General features: G+C 49.6%; 8 protein-coding genes and 1 non-coding gene across 9 annotated transcripts; 5 read left to right on the forward strand and 4 right to left on the reverse strand.

The window, feature by feature from the left end:
• The first annotated feature begins 439 nt into the window (after nucleotides 1-439).
• On the forward strand, nucleotides 440-1,120 carry P152DRAFT_197631 (uncharacterized protein). The gene is made up of 3 exons (XM_033674310.1): nucleotides 440-551; nucleotides 611-818; nucleotides 874-1,120. The coding sequence occupies exons 2-3, from the start codon at nucleotides 631-633 to the stop codon at nucleotides 1,025-1,027; spliced, it is 342 nt and encodes a 113-aa protein (XP_033537452.1). The 5' UTR covers nucleotides 440-551; nucleotides 611-630; the 3' UTR covers nucleotides 1,028-1,120.
• Nucleotides 760-2,943, reverse strand: P152DRAFT_197663 (WD40 repeat-like protein). Its single transcript, XM_033674311.1, has one exon. It carries the CDS (start codon nucleotides 2,764-2,766, stop codon nucleotides 1,213-1,215), a length of 1,554 nt encoding a protein of 517 aa, XP_033537453.1. The 5' UTR covers nucleotides 2,767-2,943; the 3' UTR covers nucleotides 760-1,212.
• Nucleotides 2,944-3,108: 165 nt separating this feature from the next.
• On the forward strand, nucleotides 3,109-6,476 carry P152DRAFT_464551 (uncharacterized protein; the record flags this gene model as incomplete). The annotated part of the gene is made up of 15 exons (XM_033680571.1): nucleotides 3,109-3,720; nucleotides 3,771-4,175; nucleotides 4,226-4,381; nucleotides 4,429-4,548; nucleotides 4,612-4,699; nucleotides 4,751-4,923; nucleotides 4,970-5,003; nucleotides 5,051-5,142; nucleotides 5,190-5,229; nucleotides 5,293-5,424; nucleotides 5,542-5,602; nucleotides 5,652-5,801; nucleotides 5,848-5,938; nucleotides 5,989-6,078; nucleotides 6,126-6,476. The coding sequence occupies 15 exons, from the start codon at nucleotides 3,109-3,111 to the stop codon at nucleotides 6,474-6,476; spliced, it is 2,595 nt and encodes an 864-aa protein (XP_033537454.1).
• Nucleotides 6,477-6,570: 94 nt separating this feature from the next.
• P152DRAFT_t17 lies at nucleotides 6,571-6,642 on the forward strand. Its single transcript has one exon. It is a non-coding gene; the product is annotated as a tRNA-Arg (tRNA).
• A 781-nt stretch (nucleotides 6,643-7,423) lies between these two features.
• P152DRAFT_379274 (inosine monophosphate dehydrogenase) lies at nucleotides 7,424-8,582 on the reverse strand (the record flags this gene model as incomplete). The annotated part of the gene is made up of 4 exons (XM_033675695.1): nucleotides 7,424-7,478; nucleotides 7,535-7,711; nucleotides 7,761-8,415; nucleotides 8,474-8,582. Coding segments are annotated over 4 exons (996 nt in total), but the record flags the coding sequence as incomplete, so codon positions are not given.
• Nucleotides 8,583-8,855: 273 nt separating this feature from the next.
• P152DRAFT_455540 (cytochrome P450) lies at nucleotides 8,856-11,122 on the reverse strand. Its single transcript, XM_033678812.1, has 3 exons — nucleotides 9,986-11,122; nucleotides 9,460-9,921; nucleotides 8,856-9,354 (listed from the first exon to the last, which is right to left on the reverse strand). The coding sequence occupies exons 1-3, from the start codon at nucleotides 10,947-10,949 to the stop codon at nucleotides 9,176-9,178; spliced, it is 1,605 nt and encodes a 534-aa protein (XP_033537456.1). The 5' UTR covers nucleotides 10,950-11,122; the 3' UTR covers nucleotides 8,856-9,175.
• Nucleotides 11,123-11,800: 678 nt separating this feature from the next.
• P152DRAFT_430174 (uncharacterized protein) lies at nucleotides 11,801-15,084 on the forward strand. The gene is made up of 6 exons (XM_033677385.1): nucleotides 11,801-12,675; nucleotides 12,721-12,761; nucleotides 12,809-13,147; nucleotides 13,195-13,424; nucleotides 13,475-13,536; nucleotides 13,585-15,084. The coding sequence occupies exons 1-6, from the start codon at nucleotides 12,256-12,258 to the stop codon at nucleotides 14,827-14,829; spliced, it is 2,337 nt and encodes a 778-aa protein (XP_033537457.1). The 5' UTR covers nucleotides 11,801-12,255; the 3' UTR covers nucleotides 14,830-15,084.
• A 579-nt stretch (nucleotides 15,085-15,663) lies between these two features.
• Nucleotides 15,664-17,043, reverse strand: P152DRAFT_411020 (uncharacterized protein). Its single transcript, XM_033676963.1, has 4 exons — nucleotides 16,851-17,043; nucleotides 16,725-16,799; nucleotides 16,353-16,677; nucleotides 15,664-16,300 (listed from the first exon to the last, which is right to left on the reverse strand). Exons 1-4 carry the CDS (start codon nucleotides 16,873-16,875, stop codon nucleotides 15,925-15,927), a joined length of 801 nt encoding a protein of 266 aa, XP_033537458.1. The 5' UTR covers nucleotides 16,876-17,043; the 3' UTR covers nucleotides 15,664-15,924.
• Nucleotides 17,044-17,214: 171 nt separating this feature from the next.
• Nucleotides 17,215-20,275, forward strand: P152DRAFT_479691 (uncharacterized protein). The gene is made up of 2 exons (XM_033681731.1): nucleotides 17,215-18,398; nucleotides 18,453-20,275. Exons 1-2 carry the CDS (start codon nucleotides 17,498-17,500, stop codon nucleotides 19,847-19,849), a joined length of 2,298 nt encoding a protein of 765 aa, XP_033537459.1. The 5' UTR covers nucleotides 17,215-17,497; the 3' UTR covers nucleotides 19,850-20,275.
• The last annotated feature ends 596 nt before the right edge of the window (nucleotides 20,276-20,871 follow it).

Here is a 20,871-nt window from a genome sequence, read left to right on the forward strand (position 1 = left end):
TCCAGGGATCGCCCAAAGCTCTATCCATATATGAACCGGAGGCGATCCAGAAGCTGAAGGGGATCTGATTTCCATATTAGCGCATTGAGCCATTGGAATCAACTGGGCGGATCCAGCTGGAATGTTCCCTGATGTGCATTCCGACGCTCCGCCCAGATCTGCCGGCGCGATCGAGCCGAAACTAGTGCAGTTAGGTGCGCAGGAGCGGCAGGATGATTCGGTGCCGCCGTGGGCTATGAGTCTGGTTCCTCTAATAAGAGCAGATTTACTGGCATGGTTACGCGAAGTTGGGAACACTGGCTTCATGGCTTGGGACTGGGTGAGGTGGTTGTGCACTCGCCGAGGGGCAGTGCAGGGTATCACGTCACGGACGGGAACTGCGACAGAAACAGCAAACAGGACTTGATGGTGGAAGGCACAGGGGTCTAAATACTATCCAATGACCCCTCCACTCCCTTTGTTTGTTGGGAAGATTTACTATCAACTTTCACCCCACTTCAATCGTTCCTAACAGAACCACATCCTTTTCCTATTCTCGAACGATTCAATCAGTCCAGTATGTCTAAAGCCCTCTACAGGGAACACTGATTCTAACATGACTTTGACGTAGTACATCCATCTACCAGCACCATGGATTTCGTCAACAAGCTCACCGGCAACAACCAGGGGAGCAACCAGGGCCAGCAGCAGCAAGCCCAGGGCTCTCAACAAGGCGAACAGCACCAGAGCGGTGGCTTCCTCGGCGGGTTGGGCGACAAGTTCAACGCTGCTGCCGGCGGGGGCAAGGAGAGTGAGAAGAACGAAGATATGCTCGACAAGTTTGTCTCCCTGATCTAGCCGAAAGATAGTAGCATGGACTGACGATCACTCAAGGGGTGTCGACTTCGTCCAGGAGAAATTCCTAGGACAGGGTCCTCAGGATAACGAGTCCGCCATCGAGCAGGCCAAAGACGAGAAGATCTCGGACTTCATCCGGGACAGGTACAAGGGTGCGACTGGAAAGGAGTTCCCGGTGGCCGATAAATAGGGCGACCCAGTTCTCATGAACGGGCGCATCATGTCCACGATCCTCGTCATGGAGAGGACTGAATTTTCCGCGCTCCGAAGAGGGGGCGATTGACGACCTCATGCCTCTTCCACGCGCTGTCTCGATAGTTCGAATATCAGGTATCACAGTAACCCGATGCTTTCTCGTATCGAACGTCCTTCCATTCAATGCCTCCATAATCTGACCATCTTGTCCTTCCCACCGCTTCCCACCCGAAGCCCATCCGGGCTCCAATCCACCGCATAAACTTCATCCTGATGCCCAGGCAGGTCTTCCGCTAGCTTCCCCGTCCGCACATCCCATGCCTTCAAGGTTGTATCCTTCGAAGCGCTCACTAGCAATCGCGAGTCCGCCGAGAAGCAACATTGATACACCGGCCCCACATGCCCTCGGAGGGTGGTGATAAATCGTCCATCTCTGGCATCCCATAACTTGACATGATTGTCAAATGCGGCGGAGGCAATGTACAGTCCGTCGGGGGAGAAGGAGACGTGGTTGACCTGCTTCTGATGCCCTTGCATACGACTGATCGGCTTGGTGGCCTTGGAAGGTTCCCAGAGGAACATAGTGAAGTCATCGCTTGCCGTAACGAGTCGTTCGACAACCTCATTTTTTATGGTGGCAGCTTTCTCAAACCGCTGCTTGGCGACGGCAACTTTTTCTTCATCGGTGCGGGGCACGTCCTTCGAGGGGTCGAAATAACCGGTCCGAAGGACAAAGTCGGTTGAGAGTGCCAGATGATTTACCCAATGTGCGTGAGAGGAGAGCGTGTGGACGACGGCGCCGTTCGAGGCGTTCCACACTTTTACCGTCTTGTCGTGAGAGGCAGTGTAGATGTAACCCATCCCACCCCACTTAACGCACGACACCGAGCCTTTGTGGCCCGAGAGCGCCATATCGGTTCGTCCCCCAATGCAGTCCCAGATCCGCACCGTACAATCTTTCGAAGCCGAAGCGACCCGAGGCCGTCCTTCCTCCCACCGATGATACGGCTCCCATGAAAGGCTCGTAATCCACTTCGTATGGCCTTTTAGCGGTCCACCGCTGGGTTTTCCATTTTGCGCATGCCACAACCGAACCGTGTTGTCCATGCTGCCAGTGACGATCCACTTGTCGTCCGGCGACCAGCTCACCGCAAGGACCCATCCCGTATGTCCCGACAGCGTATGCTTCGGCGTCCCCGTATCGCAGTCCCAGATTCGTGCCGTCGAGTCGCCGCTCCCGCTGACCATCCGCGACGATGACGCGGGGGAAAATTGGGTCGCGAGAATCGGGGACCCGTGCCCGGGCATCGCGGCGGCACATCGTGAAATTGCTCGCACTCGAAACACCGCTTGCGGCGCATAATGCAGTCGGATTAATTCTTCCGTCGACGCCGTCCCCGGCTTCACCAGCGATCGATATAGATCCGCGTTCTCCCCGAGGGCCTCATCACTGATCGTCTCGCCGTCGCGTTTCTCGAAGAAAAATCGATACGGTATGCGGTCGCCGGCGTCTTCGATGCCATTTATAGAGTTGAGGAGAAGTTCAAGATGTTTGACGGAGGAATTCGTGAGGGAGACGGAGACAGAAGGGCCGGTGGGAGCATTGGTGACTCGGTCGACGAATTGCACACGGATATTGCCCTCTGGAATGATTTCCGGCTCGGGGACTTGACCGGCTCTTTCGACAGCGGCACGTTTCTGCTTCTTGCTCGGGGGAGGGAGAACGGTCGCCATTTCTAAAACGTCGGTTCGACCAGGCAATGGTCCTGGAAAAGTCGGGGTGTCAATTCAATTGCTGGTTCTGCAATGATGCAGGTGGAAATCTTCAATAATTTTTGGGGCCGTTCGGACTTTAGCAGCCTCAGGCACTCGACCTAAATAAATTGTGCTCCAATTTTTCGACGCGCCAAGGCTTTGGTGGTTGCCTGGCAGTGACGTCGTATTCAACGTGTTGAACTTCGCCCATGCATCCCACTTCCTATAAATCCACTGCTTACATTCTGTGGTTAAGGGTATGTCGATAGCCGTCAAAGAATCCCGGTATAAGTGAGGTTCCTATTCCAGGAGGCATGTAACATGCCGTTGACGGCCTCGACCTCCCTTGAATCAAGGCTGGGGACCTCGTACAGCACCCGCACATCAAATAGGACGAGCCGGACAACTGGGACAACTTCATATCCAACTTTGACTTATCAAGATGAGACCACAGCTACATCCCGTGCTCGATCCAGGCGCAGTCGCAATGGGCGACCTTCTACATCGCGTCCTAAGACATCGGCATCAACCGTTGGTCGTGTCGAATCGCAACAGGTCATCTGCGCTGTCAGCGAGTCTCGAGGCGTATCTCCAACCGTAGGGCTAACATTCGTCAATATGGATACGGGTGAAGCGGTCCTCTCCCAGCTGTGTGACAGTCAAACCTATGTCAAGACGATCCATAAGCTCAGCATCTACTGTCCCACGGAAGTTCTTATCATTCAAAGTGCGGCCAATCCTGCGTCTAAGCTGTTTCAAATCATCGAGAATCATCTTCCTGTCATTGCTAGCAAACTCGTTCTCGTTGATCGTCGTTACTGGTCGGAGCAATCCGGAATGGATTATATCAAGTCTCTCTGTTTTCCGGAAGATGTCGATTCTTTGATCATGGCTACTAATGGGAGCTTTTATGCCGTCTGTTGTGTGTCTGCAGTAAGTATTGTCTGGTCATTTGAGATTAAATTGCCTAAGGCCTAGTTTAGGCATTTGCTTTCATTCAACATCAGTACGGTGTCACGTTTCCACATCATTCACTGCGGTTCAAGTATGAGCCATCCGAGGGATCGATGATGATCGACCTATCAACCGTGCAAGCGCTCGAACTCATCCAAAACCTGCACAACTCGAAGTCAAAGGACTGCCTCTTCGGACTTTTGAATGGCACTCTGACTCCAATGGGTGCCAGGCTGCTGCGGGCAAATATTCTACAACCACTCACCGACCCAGATATCATCCAGGGACGTCTTGACGCTCTGGAGGAGATGACAACGAACTCTGGTCAATTCCGGTTCATCAGAGATGGCACGTGTCATGCACCGCGAAAATATAGTATGCTAACCTCACTAGCACTTAAGAACTTTCTAGATGGCGAGAAGCTGTTGACTCAGGTATACCATGACCTGATGTGTGCATGATTTGCTTCTAACCCAGCATCCAGCTCATCACCGTCTATACTGCAGAAGGGCGATTAATGCAAGAGCAGGAGCAGGCTATCAACAATGTCCTATCTCTAAAATCCTTCGTGAACGCGGTCCCGCCAGTTCATGACGCTCTCCTAGATTCGACGAGTACCTTGCTTCGGAATATTTGCCAAGTTAGACTCTTAATGGCCCTTCTTAAACTATGGCTTACTTCCCGTAGCTCTGCGATCCGTTAAATATTTCGGAAGTCCAACAGCTCATTGATAGTGTTGTTGACGAAACCACTATCTTTGCATCGAAGCCACTGGATCTAAGGAACCAGCGCACATATGCAGTCAAGGTATAAATAGTTGGCCCTTTTTTTCTGCGGGCGTTTTCTAACCGTGTTCTAACCGTGGCTCAGGAAGAAGCCAATGGACTACTTGGAATCGCGCGTCAGAGTTTTGCTGAAGCTCAGAAGGATACCTATGACTATGTGACGGAACTCGCAGGTCTGTTCTTACCTGTGACCAAAATGATGCATGATTGACTGTCAGTCGCAGCTATGCATGGAATGAACATTGCCGCCAAATATGACAACTACAGGCAATACTACCTCGTCATTCCATTGGATGAGCTGGAAGTCAAGGAACTTCCACCAATCTTTACGAATATCATTCGGAAAAAGAATGCGGTCGAGTGCCAGACGCTGGACTTGTTGAAGTGGAACCAGAAGGTTGGCGCCCTTTGTCAGATGTTGGATTTTCGTTGACACCTTGCAGATTTCTGATGCGCATCATGAAGTTCTCAAACAGAGTATTGATACGAGTCTTGGTCAATGGTTTGGCACTTACAAACTCTAGGTGATGAAACCGTATTGTCCTTGCTTGAACAGGTGCGTGGTCGAATGTACAATTTGTACAAGATCTGTGAAAGCGTTGCTATGCTTGACATGGTATGTTACTCAGAATTTGCCAAGTTTGCCTCATTAACCTTGCATAGCTGGCCTCATTCGCAGAGATAGCAACAACGAAAGACTATGGTTTGCAATTACTGCCCTTCCCTGATCCAAATTTGTTTCAACGCTGACTATGCAATCTCTAAGTTCGCCCGCTGTTCACTGATACACTGGCAATCAAAGCTGGGCGACATGCAATTGTCGAATCCATCCAGGGGAACAAATTCATCCCTAACGATGTGTATGCAACAAGGCAGACTAGGTTCCAGATCATCACAGGTATTCGATAGCCTCTGTCCTACTAGGAACGGAACCTGCTGATGAATTACAGGATGCAATATGAGTGGTATCTGCAGTCAGACATCGCCGAATACTCACATGCTTACTTCGACCTAGGGAAGAGCACTTATATTCGCTCAATTGCTTTGATGACTATCATGGCACAAATTGGATGCTTGTACAGCCTAGTAGTTCCGTGTACAGAGCGGCTTTGCTGATATTCGTAGTGTCCCTGCTCAACATGCCTCCTTTTCAGTCCGCCACCAAATGTTTGCTAGGTTGTCCCTTGACGACAGTATTGAGGCAAATACATCCACCTTCGCCGCAGAAATGCGTGAAACAGCATTCATCCTTCGGAACGTCAGCGAGACTTCAATGTAAGCGGCTCTTCTACCGCTAAGTGTTCACGTTTGACGATAGAAGGGTCATCATCGACGAACTCGGACGAGGCACAAGCACGAAGGATGGCATGGCTATCGCAATCGCCATTGCAGAAGCCCTGATTGAAAGTGGAGTACGCGGTTCAAAAATCATTGTCCGAAATATGGCCACTAACACTGACAGGCGCTCGTATGGTTTACCTCCCATTTTCTGGATCTTGCTTCCATTCTGGGGGAGCACAATGGTGTGACCAACATGCACCTTGCTGTCGATGTAATGTACTCGCGTCACTGTCACCTGACGTTGCTGACTGCGACCAGCTATCCAATGCCCAAGCGATGACGATGCTGTACCGCATCTCCGCTGGCCAAGCCAAGGAGCAACACTACGGTCTCAAGTCGGCCCGTTTGATGCAACTCCCGGCAACTGTCCTTGACACAGCGCAGACTGTGGCCGAGAAGATCGAAAGGAATCGGAAGGAGTTGAAACAAGCATCGAGTTCGGTTCAAGCCGGTCGTCGCCGTCGCCTAATCCTTGAATTTCATGAGCATCTGAAGCAAGCCCACAACGGTCGTCTCGAAGGGCAAGCGCTCAAAAATTGGCTCAATGAGCTGCAAGACGAATTCATCACGCGCATGACTGCCATCAACAGCCTGTCGGAGGGGGGTTGAGAATATGATGCCAGATTTTTCGACCGTCAGATCAACCGATCTTGCCATCGAATCTTCAAACCCTTTGTCCAAATTCTTAACCCACAGCATACTTGGCCCATTGGCCCAATGGCAAGGCGTCTGACTACGAATCAGGAGATTGTCGGTTCGAGCCCGACATGAGTCAAATATTTCCCTAGTGGTTTCGTTTTTTTCATCATTACTTGCTTCTGATCCACTTCGGATTTGAATCAAAGCCACGACAAAATATCCATCATAATTTATGCGAAAGGATGTGAACTACTCCGTACCAATCATACCGTTGTCTCAGCCATCAAATATACCAAAAGTTCCACTCGGGTCTCTTCTTAGATGTAATAATTGTTCTATGAGCACAATATTATTGTTGTTACATACTCCATCTCTCGTGAGTTGGTACCATGGTTCGGCAAGCCAGGGGACTAGCCAAAAGAAGCATTTGATCCACAACCTTCCCTGAACGTTTCCGGGGCAACTCCTTCCAATCCAAATTCCGAAATCTGGTTTGTCACTTCGAAAACCAAACTTGGTCCACTGGACAGCCAAGTCACCAGGTGTCCAATGGTCGCACAGGGGTTGCAAATTTCGCCGTGGTCTCGCTAGACAAGGTTGCAAAGCGCTGCAGACCACGAATCGGCTGCAATTGCACCGTACAGCGTGTTCTATTCATGCTCCGGCTTAAATTCTACGAACCCGCTGATAGGGTCAACAAGGTGCATAAAAGCATAAACAAGAGCCTGCCACTCTATTGAATAATTTGAATCGGAGATTTCAATTTGTTTTAACGTTCGACGGTATCAGCATTCAGCTTTCCTTGACTAAAACAGTCCACATTATCTCTATGAAATTATTGGTGGAGTCCCAGCTCATGCTTGCTCCGCCAAAGAGGCCAACGTGCCCAAAATTCGCTTTGTTTCGATTTGGATGGATCTCACGATGTCTCCTGCTGGCTCTATGGACTTAATGAGACCAACACCAGCACCGCTGCGATAAATTAGTCAAATTCCGATGAAACGTACACATGGATTGAAGAGACTTACGCCCAAATGGACGCCCGCTGGCCATCTCCTCCATTGATAGACGCATTGTACAGTTCTGTGCTCTCCTGCATCGGCATCCCGTTCAAATGCTCTTGATACGGCTGATTGACCACAGCTCGACCATCAAACGGAGAAGGCCAGATGTTGTGGCCTGGAAGTTCATCGAAAAATGCGGTCCTGGGCCGGTTTAGTAGACTCATTCTCGGGACCGACATCGCCAACTCACTTTACGGTGCTCTGGCTTCCATCCTTTGTCTCTACGAGCAGCTTCTTCCGCCACTCTGGTGTGCCCGCTTCATCACTTACAACGAACCTCGTGCCCATCACCACTCCTCCAGCGCCTGCTGCCAACGCCGCAGCGACCCCCCTGCCCTCGACAATACCTCCGGCAGCGATGACCGCGACCTCTCTTTCACCCTTTTCCTCTTCCACCGCCTCCACCACCTCTGGGACCAAGCACGCAAACCCTACGGACCGCTTGAACTGATGCCCACCTGCATCGGAGCCTTGAGCTACGATCACGTCCGCTCCGTCGCGAACGGCGGCTCGAGCTGCCTCGACATTGCCGGTTTGCACAAAAACTTTGAGTCCCCAGGCGCTTCCGATGGACTTCAAGCCCGGTATGAGCGCCGTGTGCACATCTGCGGCAGAGGGGGCGAATAGCCAGATTGCCAGGGGCTTGTGCTCTTCCAGAATCGGGGTGACAGACGCGAGACTGGAGGTGGTGGCGGCACTGGGATGGAATGTGATAAATCCAATGCCCACTGGCAATGGATCCGAGGATGGGAGAGCTAGGATTTCTCTGGTGCGAGACAGTTCAGAGGAGACAGCAGCTAGCTGGGCGGAGTTGGGAGAGAGGTCGAAGCCTGCACCAATGAAGCCTGCGGTATTTGTGGTTAATAGGACGTACTTGGCGGTTATGGCCCTGTATAAGCCTACCAAATCCACCGACTTTAGTTACTGCAGATGCTAATGTTCCCTTTGCTACACCGAACATAGGAGCACTGGCAATGAACGGGAAGGACGTGGAGGGGAACCATGTTTTCAGTAGAGTATGAGACATGGTGATTAGGTGAAGGAGGAAGTCGAGTTGACCAAGTTGGCCAAAGATTATATGTCGCACGTGATGTGCTAAAATGGTTGGGAGTGAGGTGCTGTTGTTACAGCAGCGAAGTTGTTGTATTGTGTGTGTTGTGTGTAAGTTGTGTGTAAGTTGTAAGTTGTGTGTAAGTTGTGTGTTAGTTGTGTGTTCTAGCTGAATGCCTGGTCCCCCGGCCCTACAGATATACGAGAGTCACGGCAAGATTATTAATGCAGTTTGTGATAGAGAATAGCTGTTCCTTTGATCAGGTGATCTGGAGATGCGACTTCAGCAGGAGAGCACTTGATTACCAAGAATTGAAAGTGTTGATTGATCTTGATCCTTAATGAGCGTACAAACTACAAGAAGACGCTCATCTTATATGTTCTGTATACAATTCATGGTCGTGGGAACCTTGGTTTCCTCAAAACGAGCGAAGAAGCAAAGAAAGAAGCATTGGTGATATCGTGGGGTGTGGGATGCTCCTCCACGGGGGAACCACGGGGGAACCATGGGGGAACGCGAGAGGTTGTTCAGCGGTCACCTTTGCTACTAGTTGCCTACTCCTCCTTCCTTGATGCCGCAGCGCGCCGGAGCAGCACTGGCACACCCTTTGCTGGGTACATTGTCAACCCAAACCCCTTGGTAATTCGACCAGTCTCTCCCCGCCATTCAATGGTGTCGAACGCTTGCAGCAATCTGACCGTGAGAAAGCTCGCTTCCGTGATAGCGTATTGTTCTGTTTAAATTGTAGCACGTCAGTCCGGCTGATCCTGTATAACAAAAGGTGTTCTAGAGCCAAATTTGATTGGCAGCAGAGACAAGAGCAAGGAAAGGTACTCACGTCCAATACATATCCTTGGGCCACCTGAGAAGGGCACATAGGACCAGCTTATCTTGCGCCCTTCCCATCTTTCAGGCCTGAACTCGTCGGCATCCTCTCCCCAGATATCTTTGCGTTTATGGACCCCTAAAATGGAATAAACTACAGTCTGCCCCTTCCTGACAGCCACGGGTTTAGTGCCATCCTCACCTCCGCCGACAGGCAGTGTAGTATTCCGAATAGCTTGGCGCCCATTGGTGGGGACAGGCGGGTGGATGCGAAGAGCCTCTTGAATGACGAATTGCAGATAGCGGCAGGACTTGAGTTTGCTAGATGTTATGCTAGAGACATCGACTTCCGATTCACCGAAGTCGAACAGTATTGCTTCACGCAGGCGTGAAAAAACTCGAGGGTTCTTAGCCAGCTCGACGAAGATCCACGCCAGGAGCGCGGCAGTAGTGTCGCGGCCTGCTCCGAGAATAGCTATATAATAATGTTAGCTACGTAGTGACTCAACAAAGTGAGGGTGGGAAGGGAGATAGCTTACAGGTCAATTGGTCTCGAAGCTCAATCGGATCCCCACACTCCGTTGCCAATTCTTTTAATAGGTTGTATTTGTTCTCCTTGTCGCTGTTCATTTTCTCGGATTGGGATCGAGCATTCAGGGCCAATTCGACATATTGATTGACGAATTGCTGCACAAGTTGTCTGGCCCTCCACCATTTTGGGCCCTGAACCAACCAGTAAAAATTACCTGCTTGGAGCCGCAATGACAGCCACTCCTGGGCAGTGGTGAAGGCATCCTCAAATTTTTGACTAATTGCCGCACTGGATGTGCCATCCTGCTCAGTGGTCAACCTTCCGGCTGCAGCAAGCTGTGAGTCCGTTGTGTGCCCAAATAGGAATGCAGTCGCTGTGTCGAGCGTGAATCGATAAAAATAGTCCATCAGATTGACTTGCTTGGTCCACCCTCCGGAGCCCTCGGGTAGCACTTCGACCAAGATATTAGCAGCCCTTGCCGTCGCCTCGAAATTGTTGATGTTCTCCCGGTTGAAGGATGGTCTGAACAAGGCCCTCGAATGAGCCCAGAACTCACCATCCGAGGTGAAGATGCTATGCCCCAACACTGCCCCCAACTGCTTGTTTCTTTGGTCCCCGAGATCAAAATCTTTGAAGTTGGTTGCAAGTATCGCCTGTAGGTTCTTCGGTTCTATTGTCTCCAGTACATTCAGTCCGAAGACTTTGGAAGCTATGGTGAAGGTGTTCAGTGCCTCGTATCGGGGTATAATAACATCATCGAAGAAGTCGGCGCCTTTTGACACTGCCTTCATTGCGCGCCAATGGCCATCCAATGCCCACGGCCACTTGATAAGTGTATTTTTTCTAGCCTCCTCACATTGATGCTGTCTTGCATATTGTTGAAAACGGCGCTCAGTTAGATATGAACGAATGTATGAGACGGCAGCATAGGCTAGCAACGCATAGCTAACCCATATCAGGGGGAATCCCATGCTGCGGAGGAGGTGATCGTGTCTGGTGTTTCAAATTTGATATCAAAGACCAAGTGTAACGAAGGCGAAACCTCGAAGATAGGCGTATATCATAAACCGTTCCATTCGTGATATCGAATCTACAGGAAAGAAGGAAAGGTAAGATGAGGCATTGTGGTAATGGAGATGTGGGCGAGTGTGCGGATCAGGCTTGAGACTTGAGCGAGTTCGAGCGAACGCATGTAATCGGGCCGCCCGACTCTACTCAGACTCAAGAACCTTGTCGAGCGTACTTGTCCCGTGTCTTCGCCAGCCAAATAAAGTACAACTTTCGCCTAGTATACACTGTCATTCATTCGTATAATGGGCGTAACGAGCCAATCTAAGGCCGAGATCGAGAAAGATTGGTACACTGGTATGGAAGAGGTTTAGCGGAAGACTCGCGACCCACGTAAAACGAATCTTGGGCGAGCATCAAGCGAGTCCTTGGCGAGCAAGTGCAAATGAAGTGAGTGGCTCGATTTAAGTCTCCAGCCTGCCAAGGATCTGTCTTTCGTCAAGGGACAGGGCGTACCAATACTATCCTGCTACGGAGTATGGAGTAACTTTGTGTGCTACCGAAATGACCTCCAAAAACGGAGGTTTCTGACGCCATTTTTGGAGGGTTTTCCGCTTAGGCGAAACGCTCCCGTTTCGTTACCGACAGTTCCCAAAACTCCCTGCCACAGCGCCAAGACCTTGCACGCGCTCACAGCTTCGGATCCCTGCACCTTGCACGCAGACTTGCTCAAGCACTTGGGGTCCGTTTTTGGACTTCCAACTCTCGTTTTCAGTTTTTCAACTCTCGCAACTCCTATCGCTCTATGCTAATTTAGGAAGCATGATGGTGTCAAATGCCATGGCTCCGCTGCGGAGTCTCCATCTGTTTTCGCGTATTATAACCAATATCCAGGTCCGTCGCTCGATGGATCGCTCCGTCATCCCTGTTTCTCTGATCTCTCTTGTTCTTGAGCTCTCGCTATTTCGCAGTTGTATACCAATCTCTGTCATCCCGCGGCCTTTGGTAAAATTACCCTTTACTTTTCCTACGGTACCGCTCCCTACATCGATCGCCGAGACCATCGTAATGTGAAGGGGAATCAAGTCACGCCCCGATTACATCACGAGACACTGCTGCACGGACCAGTGGGGTAGGGCGGTAGGGCCAAGACCCTCTCCGTCACGGACCCCCACGACTGATTTTTATCTCATCTTATCTGATCGGTCTTTGTCTGATGTACATCGCTCCCTTCGCCCCTCTCCCCTTCGTTCGACCTCTTCGCCCAGGATGAAACTGCGTACATGGATAACAATTGTTGTACTTCAATTCGCAGTTTATACCCACAGTCTCCCGACCTGTATTAATGCCGTGCAGGCGGCCATCAACACTCTTGCCTTCATCGAATCGCAGCCGTTAAGTGACTATGACGCCCGGTGTCGGGGTCGCCTACGTCTCATCTCCTTCTATGCGTCGACGACGGTATATTGCGAGCCAGACGAGCTCAAGGAAGGATTGGAGGGTGTCGCCACTGAATGCAGCGCACAAAATACAACCTTGGTTCCCATCTCGGAATTCGAGGCTAATCTGACCGAGGATGCCATAAGTCATTTGAGAATAGTGGAACGCTTCGAACTGGACGGAGGTGACAACCTCACGGTACCGGTGCTGTTGTCAGAAGAGTTCTTCAATTTGGCCTACAAGACCATTGTGAGTCGCCCTGAAGTATGCCTGACCGGGGATTGATCGGAATAGGTAACCTGGGAGTATGAAATCGCGCTTCGCAGAGAATATGCGTATGTCCAGTGCTCCAAAACAGATATAATATCTAACACCACTTCAGTTTCACATCCTATGCATTCTGGGGTATAATCATCGTCATCGGGACACTCTGTAATTACTTGATGAAGTGCTGGGAACGTCGTAGTTACAACGGCGATACCCATGTCGATGCCGATGATCAAGCTTCAATGTCTTCCCACCTTGCTATGGTGTTCAGAAGAATATATCACATTACTAAGATGTACTTCTCCCTTCCTGCTGGGTGGAAGACCTATCATCTTCGGCTCTACTACGGCTGTACCGTCCCCACACGGATGGAAACTATCATCGTTATCATCTTTTGGGCCATGAGCATTACTCTTTCTGTTATCAAGTATCCCGTCTTCTATGGAAACGTTTAGTATGTTGTCAATGAGACTCAGAAACCGCAGATACTGACTGAATTAGTTGGCTATTACCGGACCGCCAGCTTGCTCGGTATTTCGCTGACCGCACCGGAGAACTGTCTTATGCTCATCTTCCAGTCCTTTGGCTCTTTTCTGGACGCAACAATGTATTGCAATGGGCAACAGGATGGAGTTTTGGCACATTCAACATATACCATAGACATGTAGCTAGGGTGGCAACGCTGCAAGCTGTTGCTCACTCGATCGCGTACCATCATCTCATCATGAAGAGTAAGTTGAAGGAGAAGATCGCTTCTCCTTAATCTGCTAACGTTCCATAGACAATGGGATGGCTCTATATAGAGAATGGATTCAAATGCCTTGGTTTTATCTTGGTATTTTTGTATGCTGCAGTGTTCGCTCCATCACTGTCAGAGCTGACCCGATGCAGGCCACGATACTAATGTCGATTTTACCGATGCTCTCGTCCATCTACCTCCGCATCTACCATTACGAATTTTTTCTCCTGGTCCACATCACCTTTTCCCTCATTATAATCCTAACGCTCTTCGTTCATACATCGATCTTCCATGGTGTTTACGACATATACCTGTGGCCAGTCGTGGTTGTCTGGGTCATAGATCGCTCTCTCCGACTTGTTCGGCTTGTCTACTGCAACATTCGCATTTCGCTGAAAGACCCTAACCACCCTATTTTGATGACCAAATCAACCGTGACATATTCCTCTGTCTCGAATGTTCTTCGTATTACTGTCACTCCAGGGGTATTCAGTCTCCGACCAAAACCGGGGACGCATTACTACATATATGCAGCTTCGAATTGGTTTGGATGGGATCTATGGGAGAGTCACCCCTTTACTCTGGCCTCCTTGGATTATACCGGCACATCAAATTCGGGAGCTTCTAGACCCCTGCGTCCCCGAGCAATGGACGAGGAACTTTATACCCAGCCCTGCTATAACTCTATCGACTCCGACACTCCGATGGTTTCCAACGAGAAAGAATCCCCGGCCCTGGTGTTCTACATCCGCCCTTTTGACGGCTTCACAAAAAGACTACGGGACATGTGCCTTCGCACACCAAATCGTCAAGCTACAGTTCGCCTCCTCCTCGAAGGGCCGTATGGCCATTCGGCGCCTCTAGAGAATTTCGAGACTCTGGTTCTCATTGCCGGTGGTACGGGAATCGCAGGGACTCTTCCGTACATCCGCGAGTACGTGAATCACCAATGGGGACGTCGCCGCTGGCGGACAGAAAACATCCACTTCATCTGGACGACGCAGCAGGCGGCATTCATCAACGAGGTTGCTTCAAAGGAGCTGCGTCCCGCATTTGGTCGGGACGATCTCCACATGTTATTCTACGCGACTAGCACTGCTACAAGCAGAGCTCCTCCGGGGTTGTCGGACACAGCAGATTATTCAGATAATTTGGATACATTGTTAACTAGTGAGACACCTGGGGAGCTGGGGATACAATACCACCGTCCAGACGTCCCAGCGCTGATCAGAGCTGCTGTGGCTAAGCACCGTTCTTCTGGAAAAGGCTCTGGACGCGTTGGGATTCTGGTTTGTGGCCCGGCTGGAATGGCGGATAGTGCAAGAGCTACGGTGGTACAGATTTTGAGAGAAGGATTTGAACGGGTAGAGTACTTCGAAGAGGCTTACGGGTGGTGAAGTATGAATAGGGCGCAATAGACTTTAAAGACTAGAATTCCTGCTTCTAGCATGTGCTATATGATGGGGAACTTTCTAGTACAGATTGAGTGTTGCGTTTCATAAGCGAAGGGTGCATGCAAATGAACAATGCACTTTTTTTTTACTGACAAAGATGAGACTGATTCTTAGTATACAATCCTATAGTTAACTATCTGAACAGCCGCAAAAAAAAAAGGTATGAGACCTTGAGCATAGGCTTGCATATGAATTCGCAGCACGATACACCGATCCCTTACGGAATATAATTCTCCTCTTTATAGGTCGTTAAGTATCAGTCTCCCGTTGTTAAGTAGACGAATCTAATATAAGCCTATTACTCGTAGGCTACTGTCGTATTACTCACGCATTAACGTCTGCCCTAACACTGCAATGCACACCAACGCAAGGAAGGCCCTGTGTTCGAAATTTCCAAGGTAGGTAGGTGCGCGTCCGGAGGATGACGACTTTCGTAATACACTCAGAGCAACCGCACAAATGGACCACGATCGCTAATCGTTTGAGCTGTAGTGGATTTTTGGAGCCGGTGCTACCCTACATAACTAGCCTTAAAACGAGGCTAACTATCAAGAAAATAGAAGCAACGGATCGAGATGTTATGACCGTGATGGGTACGGTATTACAACGAGTCGACGACATCCCTTGTCCGCCTCACATCCGGATTGCGTTCATCTGCATGGTTATCATTGCAGCTACTGGAGGGTTTAGACAAGCGACACTTGTCAACTTACTAATATCGTAGGCCGGCGATAAGTACTAAGAGCTCTTTATTATAGATATTGCCACAGTGCAAATCCGAAGGGACCAGTGGTATTGTTCACTACGCACAGACTGCTAGTATCCGAATAAACGAAAGATGAGGAAAGAAGGAAAGGAACATAATCAGGGACACGGCAGAAGACTAAGTACAGGTAGTGGGCTTCGCACCCAAGGGATGTGTTATCAGAACACATGATGCTCCTAATAACCACAACCATCGTGAGGCCATCAGACCAGTATAAGTAACAATGGTTCCAACCGTGAGAGTAGCCATCTATCTAGAGCTCTTATTAGCGGTTATTCGGAGGCCGTTAGAGTATCCAGTACAATAATTGATATCACCATGCCTATCAAACCAATCGCGACTATGCACAATAGGACAACACTTGCCCACCCTATGGCCATAGCGGCACCACCAGTAGTTGCAGTGCCGAATCCTACCGCTTGTATCGTATATTTCGCCGCAACAGCTGCAGTGTGTTGCCAGAGGCTCGACACGAGCGACATCAGGGTCGCAATACAACTGAGAACCACAGCTGCGTGAGAAACTGGTCTCGATGGAAATGGTTTAACATCGATCGCTGACCCTGTCACTTGATCTATTTCAGAGTGCCAACCAGGGAAAGTATATAATAGTCCGACCGTTATGAAGGCCAGAGCTATCGTCAGGAATCTAGAGAGTCCGTGAGCTGAAATGTAAATGGTTTAGAGGGAAAGGAACATACATGAATCCTGAGAACAATGTATCGCTTTTGAACCGATCTGCGAGCCAGATCAGATTTAATGGGTCTCGATCGGCGCCCACTTGCTCTACCAATGCTGGGCCCGAGGAGCTGCAGACCCAGGCTACGCCAGATTGCCGAACGCATATCCCAAAGTAGCCTACTCGTACATCAAGAGTGGCGTTTCCTTGGACGGAATATATAGTGGAAACCAGACTTGGATTTGCTTGGCTGTCGGAAGAGGCAGAAGACACTTTGGCGTATCTGATTCCAAGAACATATATTCCGATCATTGTCGAATATGACGAGCAACCCGCGAGCAATATCGCTGTCGGCCATTAGTGTGGCACCGGAACTCCATTGGGGCAACATTACAGAGGAGTATTATTGACACCGAAAGTATGAACATCAACATATGGTGATATCCAAGCCATGGCACTAAACGTAGCACTCAGATGAATTAGCCAGGGCCCAAAACCGCGTCTTGTATTATATTCTCACAAGATACTGGGAATCTCATTGCCATCGTGGTCGCATTCTCTGATCCCGGAAGGTGAGGTGTGGATGGGTAAAGTGCAATGGATTCGTGAAGTGATAGGAACGGTAGTATTACGCCCGTAGTCGAAGAACGGAACCAATTCACCAAGCCATACCGGTATACGAAGGGCGAAGTATAGAGTGCGGATAGATGGCATACTTCAGCGTTTTCATATCTTTTGCTATGCCGAAAAAGAGGGTCTGGTTGATTACGGAAAAACTGCTGGAAGGATGAAGCTCGCATGACACTACTACTGCAAGCCACAGTGGAGCAGCCCAAAAAAGCACAAAGCTGATTTTAAGATCGACGCTGTCCCCAGCGATGCTCTTAAAGCCGTGATATCTTGGTAGAATGACTATTATGAAATACCATCCTGAGCGATTCTTGGTGCAGAGCCCGATCCCAGCCCGATCAAGTTCTCCGTACGCGAGTTTTCGGGTTCGCTGATTCACCCGCCCGTTCCTCGAGCCCTACCGAAACAACTCGCTGACAGCCCTGTTCTCTAATTCAATTCGATTGTCTTGAAAAACCGATCACTTTTGTTAGCCCTCGTTCATACGTGGTACGGATAGCTTCGCCCACTCCTGAGGACTGAATATGAGGTGCTGAAATGGATCCTGAAGATATAGCTCTTCCCGAGAGCGAAAGCGTGGAGGACATTGCATTGAGCTCTTTGGATGAACTGTTACTGCACTCTGACTCTTACAACCGCACAGCTGCAGATGCATTATCAGCTTCAGGTGGATCTATTGTTCTTCCCCCTTCGACGGCAGCATCCGTTGCCTCTTCGCTGATAGTCCTTGAAGAAAGTGAACGCAAAAGAGAACATACAAGGCTAATCACGACCTTGCAACGACATCATGATGAGTATGTCCTGTCCATATGGTCCAGACTAAGTAGCCTTCCTCGCCTTGATGCTTTGATCAGGAATCCTGTTCAGGGGGTAACACTGGATCATATCTTACGATGTCACGATTTCACTGCACAAGGAAGGTCAAGGAGGGTATCACTCAAGGGCCTCTTCGAAGCTCCACAGACGGTCGCGAGAGACGTGGTGATGAGGGTTGTGACGATGGAAGACATGGACGTTTTGTTAGCCTCAGCTTTGGGCCAGGCCTACCACATTGATCCTAAGTTCTTCGAGGCCCATCTGACTGGTTCCGGTTGCGGTGAAAGAATTGATGAAGAAGACAATAAATTTGCCGTGAAATGGCAGAGTGGGAAGGCACACAGGAGTTTTCGGTCTATACGCTGGCTTCGCCCGGTCTCGCCGCAGTTATTCATCGATCGGAACATGAGACGGCAGATCATTAAAAAATCAACACCGGAGCTACCTTGCATAATCGGACCGTGTTCCAAGAAAAAACATCAGGTCTGGACCGAGAAAAGTGTGTTTCGGAGAGCGCAGAACCTTTCCTCGTCGGTTGATTTGACGGAAACGGAGGATGCTACGGGTGCTTGGGAGGAAAGACTGTCTGTTTGGAGATTCATGGACAAAGACTGCGAGTTTTGTGAGAGCCCCCAGAGGAAAGTACGACAGTGAATTGGTGGCTGACATGGTATAGATGTTGTCCTTGTCGATCCGTTACCCGCCATCCGATATAAGGTCAAGCTGGAAGTGCGAGATAAGTCTGCTCCAAAACAGCTCCTCATGGGAAAGCGGCCCAGCCGTCACGCATCGAAGTTCGCAGCAGGAGAGGATGAAAAGCGAGGATTCTCGAAACAGAAAACGCTCCAAGAGATTGCAGACAATGATCACGGAGATCCGGGAGACATTATCCCGTTCCGATCCAGATCAATTCGAAGCGACCTCGACTTTCATCTAGATGACTTCGTGCCAGACACGACACGAACGGCGACATCTACGTTGGCTGCGTTTGAGGCCCTGGTAGCAAAGGAAACCCAGGAAGGTAAGAAGCCAGATATTGGACACATATTTTTTCACATCCTATACCACGACAGCTTGGCTCTCGGCCAGGCCATGCGTGGAAGTCTCGAAGAAACTCGCGCTCAAATTGTGCACATCACAAGTTACGAACTTCAGCAGAACTCGCTGCGATGGAGAACGTTGTTCTTCCAGTTCCACTACGAACTGCAGCACATGGCGGAGCAGATGACCGACCTACTTGACTTTCTGTATAGAGACCATTCCCAGGTCCCTGAACGAACCAAGAGACTATGCGATGACGGAAAGAAGCTATTGAACGAAACCAGCGACAAAGTAGACCGTACAAACGACTACTTACGAGTGGAACTAGACATCCTCGAGAGGAGACGCAGCATCGAGCAAGCGGAGAGTGTTGCGAAACTCACTGAGCTCGCATTTATTTTCATCCCTTTGACGTATGCCGCCAGTCTGTTCAGTATGCAAATTCGCGAAGTTCAAGACTCGACCCCAACACTTTCCATCTTCGTTGGAGTTTCTCTAGGGCTGCTGTGCACCGCATATGTTGTTCGGCTCAGTTTGCGAAGCAAGATTACGTTATCTGTGCTGGACAGATTTGTCAAGAATGTTAGAGGTTTTGCCAACCTTCCTGAGGGCGCTGCCGTCCCAACCCGGTATTTTCTGCATTGGTTTTTACATATGCTCCAGAATATCTTCAATTGGCTCATGTTTGGACCTCACCATTTGGGGGAATGTTTCAGCTTCGGAGTCATTGTGCTAGCACTTCTTGTTCCTCTGATCTTCTTCTGGAGGATGCAACACGACGTTGGCTTCAGCGTTGCGATAACGGTCTTGATGCTTATGATGGACGTGGGACTCTTGTGGCCAGTATTCAAGTTCCTTATGCCGTCGCTGAGCGAGCGTTTGGCAAATTTTTTCGAACTCACCGAGGTCGATCGCCCGAAGGTGGTCTACTCGTCACACTACAAACGCAATGCCTGGGTAATCAACAGGCCGCAAGGTCAGCAACAGGCCCAACGGCGGAAGAGGTTTTTCACATCCGTACAGGATGCTTGAAGAAGGAGATAATGCCGGTTCCATAACTGCTCCCACCGCGCCGGACGATCCATCGTCCAAGAGACCTCGGTTCGACATGAGAATCGTATCACAGCCCACGAACGCGTCGGTTTCTCCCACACAATGATTGTAACTCGACGAGCATTTACTCAGTCAGCACAAACGACACTTCAGTTCCGTGTCCGTCCACACGACAGACACTCCCAACAAATCCCATCGTGCCTACACAACTTATTGGATATGTAGTGGGATGGCTAACATGCCTTCCGTAGTTGGAACACATTAAAGGGATAATTACTCGTCAATCATATTAGAGATAAAGAATTCAGCTGCTCAAAGGGGAAGGATGAAAGAATTCACGGTAATGTTGCTCCATGTTACGGTACGGTAGCTGGATGCACACAACATACGCGTAGCCAAAGATATTCTAGATTCAGTTAAAGAGTTGTATATAAATTGTGTGCTATCCCCGAGGCAGCATTCCTTCGCTGGTTTGGCGTGGTCTCCTGCTGCGTGGTGACGCCGGCATTGATGCAAGGGCTGCATAGGAAACCGGTCAGCAGCCATTGGCCTTCTAAGAGCGGTTTGAGCATCATGTCTTGTACTTTCGCTATATGGCCTAACGTAATCCACCAGCGAGTCGCCCACCTCAACCATGGCCCACTACTATAATCACCACTCCCACGAACGCAGACCATATCCCACCATCTGGGGCTACTTTCACAAATATTGACCTAGGGCTGGACACGAATATTCGATTACGAATATTCGTACGAATATTCGTAGTCGAATACGAATAAAATTTAGAATTTCCGCTTACTAATATTCGTACGAATAATATTCGCATTATTCGTAATTATTCGTAATTATTCGTAAATCTCTGAAGCTATTTCCATGTATCTCGCAGCATCATAAGACGCCTCATAGTCTCTGCACTCATTGAGCTCCTCCGCACTCCTAAGAGATCTCTTCCCCCACTGAACAGTCTTTCGACTGATACCCCAGATGCTGGTATAGCCAAA

The sequence above is a fragment of the Eremomyces bilateralis genome (genome assembly GCF_010015585.1).
Source record: "Eremomyces bilateralis CBS 781.70 unplaced genomic scaffold P152scaffold_3, whole genome shotgun sequence".
In the NCBI taxonomy this organism is placed as follows: domain Eukaryota; kingdom Fungi; phylum Ascomycota; class Dothideomycetes; order Eremomycetales; family Eremomycetaceae; genus Eremomyces; species Eremomyces bilateralis.

Coding starts and splice junctions, on each gene's coding strand:
- P152DRAFT_197631 (XM_033674310.1), top strand. CDS start 631: ATGGATTTCGTCAACAAGCTCACCGGCAACAACCAGGGGAGCAACCAG. Junction 819..873: donor AACGAAGATATGCTCGACAA/GTTTGTCTCCCT, acceptor CGATCACTCAAG/GGGTGTCGACTTCGTCCAGG.
- P152DRAFT_197663 (XM_033674311.1), bottom strand. CDS start 2,766: ATGGCGACCGTTCTCCCTCCCCCGAGCAAGAAGCAGAAACGTGCCGCT.
- P152DRAFT_455540 (XM_033678812.1), bottom strand. CDS start 10,949: ATGGGATTCCCCCTGATATGGGTTAGCTATGCGTTGCTAGCCTATGCT. Junction 9,922..9,985: donor GCTTCGAGACCAATTGACCT/GTAAGCTATCTC, acceptor ATTATTATATAG/CTATTCTCGGAGCAGGCCGC. Junction 9,355..9,459: donor CCCAAGGATATGTATTGGAC/GTGAGTACCTTT, acceptor CAATTTAAACAG/AACAATACGCTATCACGGAA.
- P152DRAFT_430174 (XM_033677385.1), top strand. CDS start 12,256: ATGAAACTGCGTACATGGATAACAATTGTTGTACTTCAATTCGCAGTT. Junction 12,676..12,720: donor ATTTGGCCTACAAGACCATT/GTGAGTCGCCCT, acceptor TGATCGGAATAG/GTAACCTGGGAGTATGAAAT. Junction 13,537..13,584: donor GGTTTTATCTTGGTATTTTT/GTATGCTGCAGT, acceptor GACCCGATGCAG/GCCACGATACTAATGTCGAT.
- P152DRAFT_411020 (XM_033676963.1), bottom strand. CDS start 16,875: ATGGCAATGAGATTCCCAGTATCTT. Junction 16,678..16,724: donor GGTGTCAATAATACTCCTCT/GTAATGTTGCCC, acceptor AATGGCCGACAG/CGATATTGCTCGCGGGTTGC. Junction 16,301..16,352: donor ACATTGTTCTCAGGATTCAT/GTATGTTCCTTT, acceptor CGGACTCTCTAG/ATTCCTGACGATAGCTCTGG.
- P152DRAFT_479691 (XM_033681731.1), top strand. CDS start 17,498: ATGGATCCTGAAGATATAGCTCTTCCCGAGAGCGAAAGCGTGGAGGAC. Junction 18,399..18,452: donor GGACAAAGACTGCGAGTTTT/GTGAGAGCCCCC, acceptor GACATGGTATAG/ATGTTGTCCTTGTCGATCCG.